Source organism: Poecilia formosa, unplaced genomic scaffold (genome assembly GCF_000485575.1).
Source record: "Poecilia formosa unplaced genomic scaffold, Poecilia_formosa-5.1.2 Scaffold119, whole genome shotgun sequence".
In the NCBI taxonomy this organism is placed as follows: Eukaryota; Metazoa; Chordata; class Actinopteri; order Cyprinodontiformes; family Poeciliidae; genus Poecilia; species Poecilia formosa.
The window spans coordinates 583,791-605,212 of record NW_006800058.1 but is presented as its reverse complement, the minus strand read 5'-3'; the positions used below and the strand labels follow the sequence as shown (position 1 = coordinate 605,212).

Sequence of the window (21,422 nt, the reverse complement as noted above, 5' to 3'; positions counted from 1 at the left end):
TTCAGGCTGACAGAAACTGAACCCTTTTACGTCCTGAGTGAGAGAAAGAGGCTGATATAGGAGTAACTGTGTATATTTTATTATCTGGATTTGAATTAGGTTTTTCTTGTATAGTTTTTAGCTGATAGTACTGCTGGCTGACGGAGTTTTAGGGCCATACTAAGAAAAAAATTAGTTACCATACTTAATTAAAATTATGAGGGTAGTCGTATGAGAATGCAGTTGAAAGAAGTCATAATAATAAAAGAATAAAAGAATAAAGTCATAATATTCTGACGTTATTCTCATAATACTATGATTTTATTCTCATATTATTTTGACTTTATTCCCATATGACTTTATTCTCTGAATATTATGAGTTTTGTCTTGCAGTTTTTTTTAACATTACTCTCTTTTCAATTATTTTCTTAGCATGGCCATAATCCGTCTTAGTATTTAAATGTTTCACATAAGAAAGACTCCATATGACATCTCATAACCAAATGAAAACATTGGGATACGTTTTATTTCACTTATCTAGAAATGCTAAGTTAGTAATTTTTGCTAACTAATGCAATTGACAAAAAGTCTGCCTCCTTTTAGATTTTCTGTTATTGATGTTCTGTCACATTAAAATGTTTCAGAATAGCACATTTTAACCTGAGTAAATACAAAAAGAACTCTTCAATTTATGATTTCACTTGTAAAGAGAAAAAAACTCCCCAAATCAACAACTTAACCAATACTGGTGAAAAGCAGCCAGTCTTTTACATCACAAGGAGGAAGTTATGGCCTGTCTTCTTGGTAAAATTATTTTAATTCGTCCACATAGAAGGACTTTACAACACGGATAGCCTAATTAAGACCAGACCACATCATCTCAGTTCTGTTCATTTGCAGTGTTTACCTTGGATACTTTAAATTGTCATTTAGTTTTCTACACAGCAGCAGACTTGCTGGTTTGCTTCCTTCAGATCATATTCCAGCTATAAACAAAGTGTGCTTGAGTCTACGGTCAGCAAATGACAGCCGAACATTCTCCCTCTAGATTTTTTGGTAGAAAGCAGAATTCATGTTTCCATAAGCAGCAAAGAAGTCCAAATCCAGTGTACTCAGTACTTTGGTTGTTAGGACAAATGAGACGATGTTGTAGGCAGACTGGTGAAGAGGAGGACTTGCAGCCCGAGGCAAAAGACCTTGAAGGGGCATGACACTGCCATCCTTTGTCTTTATTTTTTCAACTTTTATTTATTTAAGATTTGCTTGCAATAGGTTTCTTATGCTGTATGTGCATCTTATCCATAAATTGATCTTAATCCCAGACTTTTCTAAATAATTTATTCAGAGATGAACCAGTCAGACCTTTTCAAATTTCTTTGAGTTCTGACCTGGCTAACACATTCTTTTTAAGCAACAGAACACATGAAAGGAGTTTTGATTGTAGAAATAGTATTTTTATTCCAAGACAAAATTCTAACTTTATAATTGCCTTGACACAATTATTTGCATCAAGGCATGTGCGCTTAACCTTTATCTAATTGAGTTCAGTTTTAGGTCAGTTTCTTTACATAGCACTGATTGAATGTCTCATGGCACTTTACAAGATAAACATTCAGTTTATATGCAGAAACATCTAGTCAGTCCAATCTAATCATGTGAAAACCTTAAGTTACATGCATTACATCTTGATCCAGCAGGTTACATAGAGTCACTGATCTTGCAGAAATCCTTCCCTCCTCCTGTGCAAACGTGTGGTAACAGACATTTGATCACATGAAATCCTCACTTTTGTAGCAGTTCCTCACACTGTGCATGCATGTGATGACAGTAAACAGGAAAAATGGACTGTTAACAAGAAGAAACCTCCTGCAGAACCTGACTCAGCGTGACCGGCCATCTGCCACGACCGACTGAGGATCTGAGAGGACAGAGCAGAAACACTGGCCTAGGAGTCAATGATTAATAACAGGTTGATCTGAGTTCTCTTAAAGTAAAAAAAAAAGTCAAAGTGCACGCTCTTGGTTGAGTTGTGTTGTGATTCATTCAATATAATTGGCATTAGGAGGATGGGGAACATACTGGGTTGGACGAGGAGCCCAACGTAATACATTTCCATTATAAATACATCACTATAACTTACAGTAAAATTCATATTGCATAAGTGCAACATGATCTACAGAATGTAACCAGAAAGGCATGAATGCAGCACCAGACTTCATCTTTATTGGCACTCTGGGGTCAGTAAAGCCCCTCACCCAGAGAGGAGATGTAACTTCAAAATTGGTACATTTGGGGGGAAAAAACATTAATTTTCTCTGGAGTTGTTTGTTTATTTTAACTGCTGTATTATTCCCTGTACAGTTCTGCTTCTTTTCCTCCTCCTTTTGGATTTCAGTATTTTCTAAGTGCTTAAGGGATTTATACAAGTGCAAAAAAAAAAAGACAATGAGGATGAATCAATGGAATGCAATCCTATGTATTCCCTAATGTCTCATTTAGAATGAAAACAGACAGACAGTACAAAACGATCTGGATTAGAGCATTCTGCTCCCTCCTTCCTTGACTTTCATCTCCTTAATAAGCGCTGAATCTCATCTAGCCTTTAGAGGCCTCATCTTTCCCTTTCACATTAACATCCAGGGTGGAGGATTGAGATGCAGGCCATGGCTTTACCAGGGGTTTCATTTAGGAGAGCATTTCATTGATCAGCCACTAATAGATGACCAAAGATGCTTATTTCAGGTACAACCATGAAGAGATTGTATTGTGAATTCTCGGGATCTTAGACAGGCATTTTTTCTTTATTATTATTATTATTATTATTATTATTTATTTATTATTTTATTTTATTTTATGCAGAAAGCAGGTATTTTTTATGGCTTTCTTTTTTCTTTTCTTTTGAAATTATGACACTATAGGTACAGAGTGCCCACATCCTTAAAAGGGCTGAAATGTATGTGTTTAAAATTAAGCATTGTGTTCTGCAACTCAAGGCTGTTGAGGGTACTGCTAACATACCGATGCTAGCCTGCTAGCTAGCTAGCTTTTTCGTGTCTTATCGTGGGTAAGTCTATATTTATCACCAGTTGGCTGGACAAAGTTCATTTATTTGTGTGGATGTATAGGTTTTAAATTTCATTCATAATGATCTGAAAAAGTGTTAAGTGTTTCACTCAAGGTGAAACTTGAAGAAACCCTGTGAGTATTATATAGCATTATAGCATGCTCTTCTTTTTTTTTTTTTCTGGTGCAGGTGGGAATGCGAAGCTGCGTTACCAGATCACGTCAGGAAACACAGGAGGCGTGTTTGACGTGGAGCCAGAGGTGGGAACCATCTTCATCGCTCAGCCTCTGGACTATGAGCAGAACAAAAGGTGAGCCTTCTGTCACAACACATCCACACAACACTTCATTTTCCTCTTCTTCTATTCGTTAGCGCTGGGCTATAAAAGTTAAAATTGGAGATGATTCAGTTAGTTTTTAAAATTTAGTTATTTAGTTATTTTTTATTGATGTTTCTAGGTTGTTTTAGATTTGTTTCAACAGACATTTTTTTGTTGACAGGTTTTTTTTTCTTTGTGTTTGCGCGCGCGTGTGTGTGTGTGTGTGTGTGTGCATATTCCAGAACCAGCAGGGTATTTGTCTCTTAGTCATTAAAAATCCAAAATAAACCTCAGGTAACTGAAAAGTACTCAGTTCCCTGTGGGGACGCAGGTAAAAACAAGAAACTTGTGCGCACCAGATATTTTCTGGAGTGCACGAGAAAATATTGTGAAATTTGAAGAGAGCTATAACTCTTCCTTGAGTTTTTGGATTCCATTATAATTTATATTTAATGTTTTCAGGAAGTTAGATATTTCTTCTACTGCTTCCAGTCTCTTTAGTAGCCTGAGCTGTTGCTTGGTTGGTTACCAAGAGTATCCAGTGTGTATGAGAAGCCAACATTTTTATTTAATTTTTTTTACCCATGTACCTTTAGGGAGGCATAGAACAATTATGTATCTTTTTAAAAAATATATAAAGAGGACCCCTAGTATTCGGAAGGGTTAAGGACTATAGGCGCCCATGAAGAGCCAAAATTCATGAATACTTGAGATTTCCTCTAAAAATGCTTATTGCCTATTTTAATAGTTTAAACAACAAATGTGCCTTAATGTGCATTAACACACAGAGTTACAGTTAGCTACTGCAGTGGCTAACATTGAAAGTTTTTCTTATACCTGCTTACAAATATATATGGAATATATGATATCTAATGTGTTAAATTCTGATATGTAAGGTGAGAGATTATTTCATTGCAGCCACAGAAACTTATTCTGATGCCACCATTTCTTCATTTCAACTTTTCCCATACCTTTCTGATCATTGAACTCGTTCATTCACAGCATGCGTTCCTGCAGGAATTAAAATGAAGTTTCATTCCTTATAGGTGTCTTCACAGAGCTCCCATGGTGTTTTCTGACACACTCCTTCTACTGAACTGTGTAGTCCTTTGTGTTCTTTGTAATTATTTTGCCAGGAGTTTCTGCACTAAGGGTGACTCCACAGTCACTCAGTGAAGTGTACCTAAAGCTTCCACCTTAAGTCATGCAATGGTAGATAAATGTATGAAGCAATTTGTCATTATTGTGCACATGGTGGATAACAGCTTCATTATCATAGCTGCTTAACAGAGAAATCATACAGAAAGTAAACAGCTTGACTTAAATGAGCTGCCTGTTGAAAATGCAGCTGGTGCTGATGGAAATCTGTAATCTGAGACTTTTTTTTCTTCTTCCTATGATTTTACTTCAAGGTGCACATCTCAGACATTTTTGTTTCGTGTTGACTGAGCAAGCATGTGTGATCTGATTCTCCAAACAAGTCTTTTGGAGAATCGCAGTCACTGCAATAGAGCCAAAACCATTGATTGAATTAATCAATCAGTCATTGAATTAATCAATAATTGTCAATAGTAGTTACTACTTGTTTATTTCCTTATTTAAAAATGAATAAAATTATTTTTTATTTGCATTTTTTATGTATTTCTAGTATTGTTTGAAAAAGGCTTAAATAAAAAAATACATTTTTTATCAAATTAATTGATTAATCTTCAGAAAAACCAATAGATTAATCAATAACTAAAATATGTGTGAACTACATCAGTAATAGATTAAATTTAACTGGAGTATAATGTCTCAAAAAAATTGCACTTAGGCAATAAAATGTTTATTTTCTTTTTTTAAATGGAATTTAATTCTCTATTTGCATGTTTGATATTGTTTATAAAAACCCTTAAATTAAAATTTCCTACACTGAAATAATAAAAAAAAAACATTAAATTCCTTATCATAAAGTATATCACTACTTTTAATTTTTTTTATTTACCAACATCATCCAACCAGATGAGACTCACCTTAGCTGAGACCAATTCAGATGTAGAGTTAAGACTTAATAGATGTGTGGGAGAGTCTGATGTGAGAGATGCATGTGTTTAAGTCAGAACAGAAAACAGAGAAGCTTTCTGTAGGAAGGGTGAGTAAATTCATACAACTCAAACCTTCCAGGTCGTCTTACAATCCTAAGGTTGTAGAATGCCGACTGATCTGTGTATAAGTGCAAACAGATGTTCACATCTGTAGTGTAAAGCACTTTAAGTGTTCAGTGTGAATGGAAAGGTGTTATATAAATTCAGTCCATTTATGTTATAGAAATGGGTTTTATTTGCTATACCAACTCAAAGCAATGCATAATAGGAAAGTGAAAGAAAAGTGATGCCTGGTTTTCAAATGTTTTATTAGATATACATCAGTAAATATGGCATCCATCTGTATTCAGGTCTGTTTACTCTGATACCTGAACAATCAGCACCAGTAAGACCAAAGAACAAAGACAGATCAAGACATTTAGACTAGAGTTGGGATATAGAACAACATCCCAAGCTTTGCGCTGAAAATGGAAAGAAGACGTTTGTGAACCTCAACCCATGGCTGCCCATCTCAGTGCAGCGCTGGTAAAAACATTGTTAAAGGGCTGATGAGTGACGTAGTGGTGACTTCCTGAAGGTGGAGTTTCAGAAAGCAAGAGCTTCTTAAAGACACAGGGCCCCAATTTCAAGGTGCTAAATTACAAAGTCAAATTTCTTTAAGTCAGATTTGCCATAAACTAACTTACTCAATTTTGAAATAAAATGAAACTATGTGCCTGGGGGTTTCCCAGGCACATAATACTGTCCCTTAAAATGACAAAATTATCAGATAAAGAGAGTTTTGACTAATGAGTAAATATACATGACTAGATTTTCTAGTTTTGCCACAGGAAAACTGACTAAACGATGTTTCTTTTGCTGATCTTCTGAACATGGACCTCGATTTAAAAGGCTGTTGCCTGAGAAGTTGCTACATTAAAATGTGACTCACAAGACTTCAGACTGAGGACGGTTCGTTTCTGAAATTTGAAACTTTTCCTCAGATACAAGCTGCATGTCCTGGCTTCAGACGGAAAGTGGGAGGATTACACAACGGTGACGGTGAACGTGGTGAACAAGAACGACGAGTCGCCCGTGTTCACAGTGAACGAGTACTACGGCAGTGTGACCGAGGAGCTGGACGGTTCTCCTGTCTTTGTCCTGCAGGTACTGGGGATATGTGATACGGTTTGATATTCATATCGTAATATCTATAGAAGAGTCAGTAATTTGAATTCATGAATTCTATTTAAGGCTAATACACAGCGCTGGTTCATGGTTCATGCTATCCTTATGGGCTAACAGAGCAAAATGGCATCTAACAACAGTTTGTAGTTCTCTTTGTTAGCCTTTATCTAAGCTACCCCCTAAAGAAGGCGTTCCCTAGTATTTCATTTCCTTTAGCCTTAGCTTTGTGCTCTAGGTGTGTGTGTGTGTGTGTGTGTGTGTGTGTGCGTGCGTGCGTGCGTGCGTGCGTGTGTGTGCGTGTGTGTGTGTATACAGGGATGCAAATAGCTAAAAACGATAGAGGAAATCACAGAAATATTTATTCTCAACAGTGGCGGTAACAATGCAGTCTGCTTTTGGTATAAAACGTACAATAGAAATTAAAAAACGATCACATTAATTATAAAAGTTAAGTGCTATTTTTTATATTTTTTTATTTTTATCTTTTTCATATTTTAGCAATTGACTCAAAGGTGTGGACAATTCCTCCATTATATACTTACTCCAGAGTTTGTTCCAGATGTGGTGTTTGCATTTTCTGTTGTGAAAACATCTCATGCCATCAAAGCAGGTCACCTCCAGGGTACATGGAAGAAATTACAAGAACTCACGTAGAGGAAGAATCTACATTTTGGAATAGTCAGAGAATAACAGTTTTCTAGTCTACTCAGGAATGCAAAAAGGTCTGGATGTTCATGGAAGATAACAGTGGTGTAAGAACATTCCTTTAAGAATGTAAAGATATAGTACAAACCAGAAGTTTACATACACAGAATAAAGATTAACTTGAACATGTCAGTCAACCTATCAGAGACTTTCAAAACCATGACATAATCTGGACTTTCTCTCGTTTAAAGAGACAGTAAAACTTTCATTTAGAAGACTAATTATTAAATCTCTGACACATTCTTTCTCTCATTATTATGACATTTAACAAGTAGAAGTAATTTTGATGATTCCAACTGACCTAAAACAAGAGACAGTGAGAAAAAAGGGTGTATGTGTTGTTTTATTCAGTGTGAGAACACTTCTGGTTTCAGCTACATATGGACCAATTCTACTTTTTCTAGTTTTACATTGCTGTATATAAATCAAAACATTTGCCACGCTTATTTCAGATCCTCAGCTAGATAGTTTTGGGGAGGGATTTTCTTGGTAGAGTGCTTTTAACTCCACAGAGCAGAACAACATTTGAACATCTTTCCTCATGAAATCTCTTCACCTCAGCAATATTTCAGCAACCGTCTGGCATTTAAAAAAAATAAATAAATAAAGCTCTGGTTATGTTCTCCCTGTGCTGGTGACGTTTTAGGTAACAGCATCTGACCCAGATAAGGATGCCGACCAGGAGGCCCTGCGGTACTCCCTCCATGGCCAGGGCGCTGAGAGCGAATTCATAATCGATGAGGTCACTGGCAAGATCTACGCCCAGAGGACGCTGGACCGCGAGGAACGTGCCGTCTGGCGCTTTGTCGTCCTGGCAACAGATGAGGGCGGCGAAGGCCTAACGGGCTTTACGGACGTTATCATCAACGTGTGGGACATCAACGACAACGCTCCCGTATTCCCCTGCGCCCTCAGTTGCCACGGAGATGTAGCGGAGAACTCTGCGATCGGAACGTCTGTCATGGAGATGACTGCCACTGACCTGGACGATTCGGCGGTGGGACAGAACGCTGTGCTCTCCTACAGGATCATGGGCATCTTAGACGCCACAAACGCCAAAGTGGGAGGAGTGCCCACCATCTCAGACATGTTCACCATCAACCCCACCACTGGAACCATCACCGTGGGCTTGGGTGGTCTGGACAGGGAGCAGGTGGAGTCCTACCTCGTCCTCGTCGAGGCCAGAGACGGAGGAGGGATGACGGGAACTGGAACTGCAACCGTTCAGATTACGGACGTCAACGACCACGCTCCCAGGTTCATCGATCATTCCTGTCAGGCAAGGATCTCTGAAAACTCAGAGCCCAACGCACAGGTGGGTCAACACTGGCTTTAACGGATGAAATTTAGCTTATTTTACTCAAAGCATGCTCTTACTCCTCAGTAGGAATAAATGCAAATGTAGATTTCACACCTGATTGTTTTTGCTCGTATACATTAAACCTTGAGGGGTTTTAAATGTTTCACCAAGATATGAAAGTCTAGACCATCTACTTTCTGCACCTGTTTGCAGCTTTTAATGACTCAAAAATGCTCAGATGTATCAGAATTTTGGCTCTGATCCAAAGTCATTTCCTAAACATGCCAGCTGGTAGTTGTTGATAACTTAAGTGGAACTAATTTGTTTTTTAATCTGCACAAATTCCTTTTTTTTTTAAACAGGAACTTGTCCTGCAGCAGAGGTAAGGTGGATATCGCGGCAGCGCTCAGCGCTTCTGCTGAGTCATTAGTCAGCTTTACAACAAAGTCAGAGTTCAGCATCAGTAATTGTTCATTTGATCAAAACGGCGTAACTGACGAGAGGCTCATCAGGGCTTTGTGGAGTTTCTTTAGGCTTAAAGTGAGCTTTTATTCCTGTTGAGATGTGTAATTTGTAACGTTCATGCTTCCAGTTACTGAAGAGTAAAATCATGAGAGTTCTTTAAAATGTTTAATAATAATAATAATAATGCATTTAATTTGTCAGCCCCTTTCAAAACTCTCAAGGACATTTTACAAAATAAAAACACAAATTAAACAGTAAATAAATGGCTACAAAGAGACAAAACCACAAAATAACTACACCGTTAAAGTGAGAAGGCTAACTAGTTGAACAGATGACTTTTGAGTTGTGCTTTGAAGGTCAGAAGAGAGTCAATATTACGGATGTCAGGGGGAAGAGCGTTCCAGAGTTGGGGAGCAGAGTAAGAGAAGATTCTTTTCCCCACGGTGGTGAGATGGACAAGAGGCACACTGAGCTGGACGGAAGAGGAAGAACGAAGGGAATGTGAACGGGTGGTGATGTGCAGAAGATAAGACAGATAAGGAGGCACAAGGTTGTGGATTGCCTAGAATGTAAACAACAGGAATTTAAATTGAATTCTGAATGAAATAGGAAGCCAGTGAAGTTGTTGTAGAATTTGGTGAAATGAGGCCGTTTTGGTAATGATGTGAGCAGCAGAGTTTTGAACCAGTTGAAGTTTACAGAGAGATTTCTGAGGCAGACCAACCAGGAGAGAATTACAATAATACATTCGAGAAATTACCAGATTATGGACCAAGACGGAAGCAGAGTGGAGGGAGAGTGACGGACGAAGTCGGTTAATATTACGGAGGTGGATGTGCGCAGGCCGGATAATATTATTTATATGAGAGTGACAAGAGAGAACTGTCAAAAATGACACCCAAACTCTTAACTTGGGTTGGCGAGACCAGAGAACTGTCAGTTGACTTTAGATAGTAGAAACTTTGTTTTGTAACTGTTTAATTTGAGGACATTTGATACAAACCAGGATTTTATTTCATCTAAACAAGAAGTGAGTGAGAAGAAAGGGAAGGAAAAATCTGGTGCAGTGGATAAAAAGAGCTGGGTGTCATCGGCAAAATAGTGGAAGTGTATGTTAAATTTACGAAAAATATTGCCAAGGGGGAGAAGATAGATGATGAAAAGGAAGGGTCCCAGGACAGAGCCCTGGGATACACCTGAAGCCACTGGGGATTGATGGGATTTGAATGATTTAAGTTGGATGAACTGAGTGCAGCCAGAGAGATATGACTGAAACCAAGCTTGGTTTGTGTGTGATACCAATGGAAGAGAGTCTGTGGAGCAGGACTGTGTGAGAGATGATATTGAAAGCTGCACTGAGATCAAGGAGAATGAGAAGAGAAAGTAAACCTGAATCTGATGCCATGAGGAGAGTGTTAGTGATTCTGAGGAGAGCAGATTCTGTGCAATGACCAAGGCAAAAACCGGACTGGAACTGTTCATACAGTTGGTATGTACAACTACATATGTACATACATATGTACAACTTGGTATGTACAGTTCATACATACTGCTCTTGGTTACATGGAGATGGAGTTGAGAGGCAAATGTTTTTTCTAGAATTTTGGAGATGAAAGGAAAGTTAGAAATAGGGCTTAGATTATTGAAATGGTTTGGATCCAATCCAGGTTTTTTAAGGATAGCAGAAACAACTGCAGTTTTGAACGTAGTAGGAACAATTCCAGATGAAAGAGAGGAGTGGATGATGGCAGAAACAGAAGGGAACAAAGGCATTGTTTTACAAGAACTGTTGGGAAAGGATCTACTGAGCATGTGGAGGGCTTGGATTTCTGGACAAGATCGGTTATTTCAGAGGCTGGATATATAATTTAATAATGTCATTTGTAGTAATTGTCGTGAGTTGTAGTCGTTCAGTAGTTACTCCATTGGATGTTGGTATATCTTTAGCAGGTTGTTTGCGAGTCATGGATCTGGGACATGGAGTGGCAGTCAAATGTTTTTAGCTTTTATCATCAGTATTAAAAGCCACAAGATTTTTGTTCTTTTGCCAATGGCTTTTCAGTTGGTAAGATTAAACAATAAACTTGAGAAACAGATTAAAGGTGAAGTAGGCAGAGTCCTCTGTCTTCATTGGTAATACTGGAAGCATGTTCCTATCATTACCATGTTTGACAGTTAGGAGGCCTACAGTGTTTGAAAGTGGTTCTTCCTGTTGCTGTGGTCAAACACCTCCATCTTTTCCTCCTCTGTCTGTGTGGCCAGCTGTAATCTCCAGTCTCGCTCCAGGAAATCAACCAAATGACATGAACTCCACTGAGCCAGAAACTTGATGAAACGCCTGTTTTGTTTTGGTCATCCTAACTCATAGCTTTTATCTACATGTATTTATTTAATTTCAGTGTTATGTGGATTAGACAAAATCCACATGAATTGAAACTTTCACAAAATGTCCACTGATACTATTGTGTCATCATCCCAAAAGAAGAATTGTTCAAATTAATTATTAAAAGCCCAAAATTATGCCAATATTCTTCTTTTGAATGTATCTAACCTTCTTCTCTAAGCTCTTCAGGATGATGACCTGTACAGTTGGTGCTCTGACCTTATACTGCAGAACACTGTGAATTTTGCAAAATGATAGAACTTCTGTAAATTCCAGCCATTTCCAAACATTCACAGAACCTGCATCGTTTTCACAATGTCCCTTTTGTTGTAAGGTTCTGGAGCTGGCTGCAGAGGACAGAGACACTGGAGAAAACGCTCAGCTGACCTTCAGCGTTGTGGCCGGAGATCAAGAGCAGAAGTTCTACATGGTCAGTCACAAGCAGGAGCAGCGTGGAGTCCTGAGGCTGAAGAAGCGCTTGGACTACGAGCGACACAGCGAACAGAAGTTCAACCTCACCCTGAAGGTACACAAAAGTATCTTTAAATCTGCCTGTGAAATATTTCCGTCTGTTGCTTTTTGTTTACTGTCATGAGGCCGAGGTTTGATATCGGTTTGGATTCTTGTTTTTCTCTGTTTTAATCAAGTCCCACCACTAATATTTTTATACTTGTACGTACTGAATTGCATTTCAGTGAAAAGGAAAGCTGGAAAAACTCTGTTTGCCTGTCATAAAGTCAGTGTTTTTCTTTGTCCTTATGAAACGTGACACTGTGCATCTCATCTTCCAGGTGGAGGATCTGGACTTCTCCAGCTTTCTGCACTGTGTGGTCGAGGTGGAGGACTACAATGATCACACTCCTGTCTTCATTCCACACTTCCTGTCCCTTGCGCCGCTACCAGAGGACGTCAGCGTGGGAACCAGCGTGGCCCGTATGGTGGCCAGTGACTCGGACTCGGGCCAGAACCGCGAAATCACCTACAGTCTGTCAGAAGACTCGGACCCTGAGGGCCTGTTCACCATCGACCAGTCCGGCCTACTCTCGGTGGCTCGGCCATTGGACCGAGAGAAAACAGCGCAGCATCACTTGGTTGTCATAGCAACAGATCACGGGATGCCTGCTTTGACAGGCAGCGCCACAGTTCAGCTGCCCCTATTGGATGTTAACGATAACGGACCAGAGTTTGAGGCTGCCTACTCTCCTGTCGTCTTTGAGAATGTGGCTGGTCCACAGGTAGGCTGGACTCTACGGATTATTAGGTGCAATGGTTTAGTTTACTTTAGTTTAGTTTAGTTACGATCCACATTTAGCTGCATCAATGTTTCCACTATCCTTACAGCGGTCCACACGTCACTTTGTTGTACCACTGAAACAATTATTTTAGAAATTAAATAAAACTCAAACAACAAAAACAAGCAAACATGTAATTTTGGTATAAACACATAATTAACTCAAGTGTAATATGATCAGTTCACAACCAGAAACTTAAATTGTTTGCAGGTTACTAAAATATTTCTCTTTTCTTTAAATTTTTACTAACATTAAATATAACACAATGTGTCGGTGGTTTTGAAAAAGCAACAAACTCCTCAAACTCTTCTTCCTCGTTCAGATAGTGAGGTTGAACCAAACCTCGGCTCTCCTCCGAGCCGTGGACCAGGACTCTCCTGAGAACGGTCCGCCCTTTCACTTCACCGTCCCACCGGAGTATCGCTACAGCAACGACTTTTACCTCCAGGACAACCTGAACGGCACGTCCACGCTGACGGCCCTCAGGACGTTCGACCGCGAGCGCCAGAAGGAGTTTCTCCTGCCCATCGTCATGAGCGACAGTGGTCACCCGGCCAAAACGGTGACCAGCACCCTGACTGTGACCATTGGTGACCAGAATGATCATGCTCACATGGCCGGAGAGAAGCAGATATCCATCAACAGCCACAGAGGTGAGGAGATGAACGGATGTTACGAGCCTCTGCCTGGCGGGTGTTTAACACAGGCCGCCTTGGAAAAGGACACAGCTTGAGAGTTTTCATAGCTTCTCACACAACATCACAAATTTTAGTGTATTTACTTCTAGAATTTAAAGTAGTGCAAGAACCGAAGGAAAAAGATTCTTGGTTTTTAAATGTTTTTCGTCTCTGTCTGGTATTAGAAGAATAGCTTTGCACCTCTTACAGCAGGGAGAACATTAATTTAGTTTTGTCTGAAATACCTGCTGTCAGTGGCCAAGAATGACAACAACTTTATTCAGTCGTGTGTAACTTTCACATTCACAACTCCTGGCAAAGACGAACTGCAACCTTAAAATTTCATCGTTTTAAGGTCTGCCTTTATATTTGAAGGATAAACTCTCAATCATTTTCACGACCTTTAGTTCTTTCTTCTTGATTATAATCATTATACATTCTGACCAGGCTTTTTTATCTGTATTATCATTTTTCTGGGCAAATCAATTCCAACCATGCATGCTGGGAAAAAAAATAATGAATGAAACTTGAAGCATTTGCATCCAGTCCTCTCTTTGTTTTTGTTTTTTTGTTTGTTTTTGTTTTGTTTTTAATCGTTTTATTTTTGACAAATTCCCAGCAAAAGGCACTTTACAAGAAGAACAGGTACAATAAATATCCAATTTTGCACATATACACCATAAATCAAATACATTTTTATGTCACTCAAGCCAGTCTGTTTATAGATGGAATATAAAACAGCCCTTTTCAGCTTAAAATCCACAGTGAGTGAAAAGTTGTGAATGAAAGTCCAGCCAGTTGCAGTTTAAGTCTCGTTGAGTCAGAAAGTGCCGACCCTAGACAGAATTTCGAGGTCTAAGTTCAAAGAAGCATAAAATATGCATCTGACATTTAAATTATGGGCAAACAGCAATATTGGTGCCAAAAATAATACGTTGTGTCATAAGCACAGGTATAGAGCAGCTAATTTATGCCTCTCTTTTCAGGCCGCATGCCAACAACAGTTCTTGGAAAGGTCTACGCTCCTGACCCTGATGACTGGGATAATAAGACCTACGTCTTTGAGGGACACATGCCAAGGTAAAACAGAATGAGCAGATCAGTGCGTTCTGTTTTATGTGCTTATTTTGTACTGTTTTCTTTTTTATATAAAATGAAAGAAAGGACGTCATAATACAAACATGGAAAGATCTGTGTTTGGTGAACGTGAACTTGTCCTTTTCTTTGAACTGAAATACCATTAGTATGTGTTGCTAGTTGTTTGTCGGTCAACTGCTAAGAAACCAAAACATATATGCATTTCATTTGAATGTAAAATTAATATGACTGAATTGCTATGATCAGCTTAATATAGAAAATGTAGTGGTATAACCATCTAATCCAAGTAGGCTCAGGTTTAGATACATTTTAATAACTGTATGTTCTAAGTGCCACACATGCTGTTGATGCTATGCAATGTGCAGAAGCGCTTTTCAAATGTTGCAGAAATGACTCAATGATAAGCTCATCCAGTTTCATGCTACGCTGTGCAAACACTCTGTCTACGCTGACAAAGAGTGTTTTATCAGTGGAGACATTAGAGCTAATGTAACAATAGTGATTTCTCATTTTAACGTGTTTTGCACGAGATGCTGCTTCTGAATTTATTCACAAGCTCTGGCAGTTAAATGCTTATGTTAAAAAAAGACCTTAGTTTGAATAAACAAAGAAAAGTTCACCTAAAAGCTAGTCTAGAGCCACATCCAAAGCTGACTTCTAAACTACAAAATATATCTATTTTTTATGTTTTCTTTTATGTAAACATTACTCCCACTACTTTTACATTTTCAGATTGTAAAGCCCATAGTTGTCTATCCTAAAGATCAGCTTGGCCTAGGGTCCACCACAAACACAAATTGCAAAATGCAATGGTGCACAACATTTTCCTAGCCTGTGATGCTTGGGAGATATTTCCTGCTGCTGGTAAGATATTGACTGACTGCTTCAGAACCGATCTGATCCGTTCCCTCAGACATCTCTGTTTACTTGCCAGTCTTGTGTGTTGTCACACAACCAGGAAGAAAACACAACACGAGCCATTGATTGTGTGTCTCCTGACTCCCAGCAGGCTGCCAGTCCTGCTCACATCAGAGCACATGTGTGGCTCACTTGTCTAGCCAGATGGCAGAAGAGATGATGTTCACAAGCTTAAAGTTCCTGCATTATTCTGGAGCTGTGAACCAAAATAGTACAACAGCAATGCCTGGTTGACTTTAAAACAAAAATAAAAATAAAAAAATGTTCATGAGCTGTGAAGAAGTTTATGATTTTGGCACCACCAAACCCTACCACAAACATCAGAGTTGCCATATTTTATAGAGTATTTCATACAAAGCCCTCTAACCACTAAGGATTTTTGTCATTGTGATATTCACTCACATTTCAACAGGCTTTGATCTGTTCTGTTAGCACAAATAAAGGGCTGGCACAGACCTGGTATCCAAGCATGAACGGATTTATTTATTGTTTTAACTTACTGTCTTATTAAAAATGAGATTCAACCTTTACTTTGGTTTGATCCTGCCAAAAACATATCTAACCGATATGCCAAAGGCATAACATTATGACCACTGACGAGTGAAGCCTTACCTGTGATTATGGATTACACTGGTCAACAGCCAAAAAACTGTCTGGGGTTTTTCAAGTGTTTTAGGGTAATTCTGAAGTGCTGAATCCAAAAATCACATTGGTTTTGCTCAATCAGGTCAACTTTCTGAGTTATAGATACAAAATGAGCATCAAAATGCAGGACTTGTTCTCACATCTGGATCAGTTTCCTGACAATCTGATCAATGAGTGAAGAGCAGGAGGAGAGATTCCATCAGGACAGGAAAGAGACGGAGGATTTCACACAATGAAGACATAATGTTCAATTCACATGTACTTACCCATATTAGTGTTTATTATTCAATTTACAGAAATCTCCAAGTTTGTAACATTTAATTAATAAACTCTATTAGAAAACAGTTTATTTTCCCTAAAACCTTTTTTGGATGAGAAATATTAATGGAATTGTCACTAAAATGTCATCAATTTAGTCAGAAGATGGAATTTCTCTAAATCAAATTAGAATAAAAACCTGACCTGATGGGGAAAAATGGATGTCATTTGACAACAGATTCAACAAAGCTAATTAAGCAATTAGTGCTTCATCTCTAAATATGCTTTTTGTGAAACAAAGCTGCCCTGGTGCATGTAGGCAACCAACTTCTTCACATGGAAGGCCTAAAGTATCACAACAGATCATGTGGTAAAAAAAAACAAAAAGTTGGTGATAAATGTGACAAAGCAATCATTTTTAAAGGTTGTAAACGTTTGAGAGCCACTGAATGTGTTTGTTTGAGGCATAGAGACGTTTGCTGTGTTAAGACAGCAAACGTCAGATTCTGTTCAGATTCTTACAAATAGAATACCTTTACCGAAAGGAGAAACGACTAACATTATAATGAGGAATCAAATCTAACATTCAGAACACTGAGAAGCTAATTTTTAAGAATCAAATAAAGTAATCCTGCAGTAATAAAACAACTTTGGTAATAATCACTGAACCTAGGGTGCGAAGCACACTTTATACAATGTTCTGTAAATGAATTAAACGCAGCTCTTGTCGCTACAAGTAGTATATTTGATTTTCCAAGGCTCTGCCTCAGATTTCCTCTGTAATTAAAGTGAATGAGTTAATTTACTGTACAAGGGCAGCATTGATTGAAAGAATCAAGTAAAATTGCCTCATCACATGTGTAAGTGTTGAAGTTTTTTTCCCCCTTTTTAAACTCGCTCTCCCTAATTCATCACTTCTTCCTTTTTTTCATAACCGCAAGAGCAAACTGACAGCAGTAAATGAAATGCTTCAAGAGAGAAATGCCAAAACAGAACATAGGATTCCACGTTTGTTTCTGTCTTGATCAAATGCCGAATGCAGATTATTATGAAAACATGACAGTGTTAGTGTAACTCCAAGGCTCTACTGTGGTCCATTGGACCCCTTTGAGGTCGGACTAACCCCACGTATGCTCCTCCCCACAACATCATCTTTTAAGTCGCTATAGAGAAAATTTGACCCACTTTTCTTTATATTGATTATTATATTTAGAGCTTCTTTACAGTCAAATAAGAGAATTTACTTGGTTCTACTTGGAATCTTGGTTTTCATTGTAACAGGCTGTTTTACAATTGACTTTTTTCCAGCCTGTCAGAGATAAAAACCTTCATCAAGAAGTAGCAAATCAAGCCCACATCACCACACTACTGCCACCATGTTTACTTCTTTCTTACTATGTACATCTTTTTTTTTTTTTTCGAAATTCTGTTTTAATTTTAAGCTTACATGGTCAGAAACACACCTTCCAATAATAAATTAGTAATTCTTCATTTATGTCATCAAGACGTCTTTTTTCTAGGGCTAGGACTTTAACACATTAATTATGATTAAAAATGTTAACATAATTAATTAACGTAACGTCTTTTTTTTTTTACTTTCAAAGGTTCCGACCGGAACCTTGGTAATCGGATGTTTCTGGTTCACCAGTAAATCTAACACACAAGCGTTGTCCCCAGACAACAACAAGAGACAACAAAGCTGCTGCTCTGGTGGGGGATAATTTCTGCTTGTAAACCGATCTGATGGGACACTGGAAAAGTCTACTGTTGTGTTCAAATTGTCCTAAATGCAGTTAGTCTATCAGCAAAGCTATTCAAGTCTAAAATATCATCTCGGTGCTAAACATGTAGCAGCAACATCCCAACGCTAACGCCAGCGTCCACAGTCCACATTTCTAAAGAAGTCCCATGAATGATCAGGAGTTCCTCAAACTCCTGAATGCTGAATGGGTAGAATAACACTTGGCACCAGTGTGATGATATGAGAGCCTAAATAACAGATTAAAAACAATAATTATATTTGTCTTTCAGCTCCTTTATCTATTAGTATCTCGATTAAAAATTTTAGTCGAGTCCCACAGTATTTTTATACTTATTTGTACTGAATTGACAGCCAGTAAAGGCGAAAATGTGCATTAACTGGGACAATTAATGGGTGTTCTGGGTTCTCTTGTCACTCTTGGATCAGTTGTTAATGAGTCTTTGGAGTAATGTTGGAAGACCAGCCATTGTTCACCACGGTTCCATATAAACTGATAATGGATTTCACTGTGATATCACACTGTTTACTCCTCCTTTCTTAATTTTGTTTTATTTGGGAAATTATCTGTATTTAAATTTGTTTTTCCAGATCTTTTAGCCTACTTCATATTGTCAAACAGGTTCTTTTATGTGATTACTGCATTTTAATTCTACAGGCTAGACATGTGGCAGGCCAAAGTGTGACTCGTAAAACTTGACCAAGTTAATACCATTGTTAATAGTTTTAATAAAGGGGGCGATTACTTGTTCCACTTAAAGCCAGGTTGACATGGAAAGCTTTTCACAACTGTACTTGATGCACCAAACAGCATGTGCTCTTTTGTAACACTGACATTGATTAAATTTCGTATTCGTGTTTTCCCCCAGTTACTTCATCCTGAACAAGCGTACCGGGTTCCTTATCATCAAGGAGAACACCCCACCCGGCACCTACCAGTTCCAGGTCCGCGTATCTGATGGGATTTGGCCCGACGCCGTCTCCACAGTAACCATATACTTAAGGGAGCTGCGAGACGAAGCCATCTACAACTCTGCGTCCCTTCGCCTCGCAGGTGAGAGGGACTCCTTTTGCTGGAAATGCCTCAGCAAGTTTTTGGTTTTCTACTAGATTTACACAGCAAGAGAGTCGCAGTTGGTTTTTAACTCATGAATGTGCTTCGATATAAACCAGTGGTTCCCAAAGTGGGGGTTTGGGACTCCACTCAGGATCCTGAACATGGAAATTTTGGGGTCTTGACATCCCCTTCAGAAATGAATGAAAATGCCACAAAATGACAGGAAATGATTAGTATTTTAACAATATAAAAGGTGACAGGACTTGAAAATAAATGAAAGCAATAAATGAAATGAAAGCAACATTTAATAGTAAATAAACTGGCTGTGGATGCAGATTGTGTTGTCTCTGGATCACGGCCCTCTTACATTTTCATTGTTTGGGTCTGAAGCTGGAACATTCAGGAATTCTGATCCAAACTGTGAGATTTATTTCAGGGTTGTCCTGAACCTCTGCTCCACTTTCACATTTCTTTTCCTGCCTCAAACAGCTTTTCTTCCAGGCTAATGCTAGCTCCATCCATCTTCTAATTAAGTCTGACAAACTTCCCTATTACTGCTAAGTGAAGCCATTTCCACAGCATTTCACCATTGGGATGGTGTGGTTAGAGTAATGTGTTATAGTTCCACACAGGTTTTTTTGGCATTAAAAATCCATGCCAAAAATGTCACTTTTGATTATTTGACCAAAGCGCTTAGAGAATGTTTGCTGTGTGTCTTACATGCTTGTGTCAGACACCAAACTGGATGTTTTACTATTCTTTTTTTCTTTTCTCACTTTTGGGATTTTTTTGAAGACCACAGTCAGTATTTGTGCTGTCAACAGATTGTTTTGTTGAAGCCGGAGCAGGAGGTCGGGGTTATGCTCTGAGCTGTTTCTCTGATTGAGACTCTGATGGGCCGACCTTTCAGGTAACCTGCCACGTCTTGGTAGATTTACAGCGATGCCGTGTTCTCTCGTATTTTCAGGTGGTGAAATGAACACTTCTACATGAGATGTTAGACCTTGGAGTGTGGTGTTATAGCCTGACTCTGCTTTAAACTTTAACAGCATGCCTGACCCTTTGGCTGTGTTCTTTGGTTTTTATGATGCTCTTTGTTAAATGATAAATTTACACCACAAAGGATCAAACACTTGACAAAGCAGGTTACTTCTGAAGACACGTGATTGCGATGGCTTTGACTTTGGGTTATCATTGTAAAGAGAACAGAATATGTAAAATGCTCCCAGAAACTTGAATTCTGAGGAAAGAGATTCATGTAACGCAATTTGGATTAAGACTGTAGCAAAAGAAAAACGAAGCTACGTGAATACTTTCCAGATGTGCTTGTTTGCTTTCCGCACTTTTTGAAATCCACATATTTTTCACTGTTAAGCTCTACTCAAATGTATCCACTGTACCTCTGAGCAGTAGCATAACAGCAACAGGTACTGCTGGACTTACAAAACTATGCACTTGGGAAAAAAAAGTGTTGAATTTTCTCATTATTTGCACACTCCTCTCAGGTTTCAGAACGCTGCTAATTATTGTTTACTTTTCTCGTTTGCAGTGTTTCAAAGTATATCTAAGGATTTCTTTTTCCCCACTCCCATTATTAATTCCTCTCTCCTGACTCATGGGATCTCTACTGCTGTCAGAAAAGCCTCTTTTCATTACTTATGCTTGGGAAATAATTAGTTGTGGATTTGCTCAGCTTGCACATTTCCCTCACATGACGAGCGGCATCCATCATTACCTGATGTACGGCGCGTCTCACTCTGCTCGGAATTAAATTCGCTTTAGAGGAGTAGGATGTGGCTGAAGGATTTTTATGATTTTAGAGATAGCGTTATGGAGAAGGAGACAGAGAGGGGCGGATGATGCTCTAGGAAAACGAGAGCAGAGAAGAGGCCTCGCAGTAGCAGATAAAAGGATTTCTTTGTGTTCTTAAAACAAGAGGAAGAGCTTAAATCATGCTCTCAAAAACCCGAGGCAGCGAGGGGGAAAGCAGGTTCACACATTTAGGCCTCTTATGTAGCCCAGTCTTTATAAAACCGGGGCAGAGTAATGCAAAGCTAGAACTTGTCAGCCAATCAGAAGTCTTCAGAGCAACCATGACTTCGTGTTAGGAATTAAACATTGTGGCAGGGGGGTCCTTTGTGGGGACATATATAAAGGTTGAACTACTTTTAAGTAGCAAATTACAACACAAAGTTAATAAAATGATTAGAAATCATGTCAAAGCAAAGATGTGGATAAATTGATTATTTCAC

General features: G+C 38.7%; 1 protein-coding gene across 1 annotated transcript in view; it reads left to right on the top strand.

Moving 5' to 3' along the window:
• The window catches only part of LOC103143989 (neural-cadherin), a 307,861-nt gene that overhangs the window by 167,926 nt on the left and 118,513 nt on the right, over positions 1 to 21,422 (top strand). Inside the window, exons 18-25 of the mRNA XM_016675675.1 lie at positions 3,233 to 3,353; positions 6,430 to 6,592; positions 7,965 to 8,633; positions 11,801 to 11,992; positions 12,258 to 12,701; positions 13,081 to 13,411; positions 14,422 to 14,515; positions 18,983 to 19,167. Coding sequence (XP_016531161.1) covers positions 3,233 to 3,353; positions 6,430 to 6,592; positions 7,965 to 8,633; positions 11,801 to 11,992; positions 12,258 to 12,701; positions 13,081 to 13,411; positions 14,422 to 14,515; positions 18,983 to 19,167 — 2,199 coding nt within the window. The remainder of the gene's footprint in view (positions 1 to 3,232; positions 3,354 to 6,429; positions 6,593 to 7,964; positions 8,634 to 11,800; positions 11,993 to 12,257; positions 12,702 to 13,080; positions 13,412 to 14,421; positions 14,516 to 18,982; positions 19,168 to 21,422) is intronic.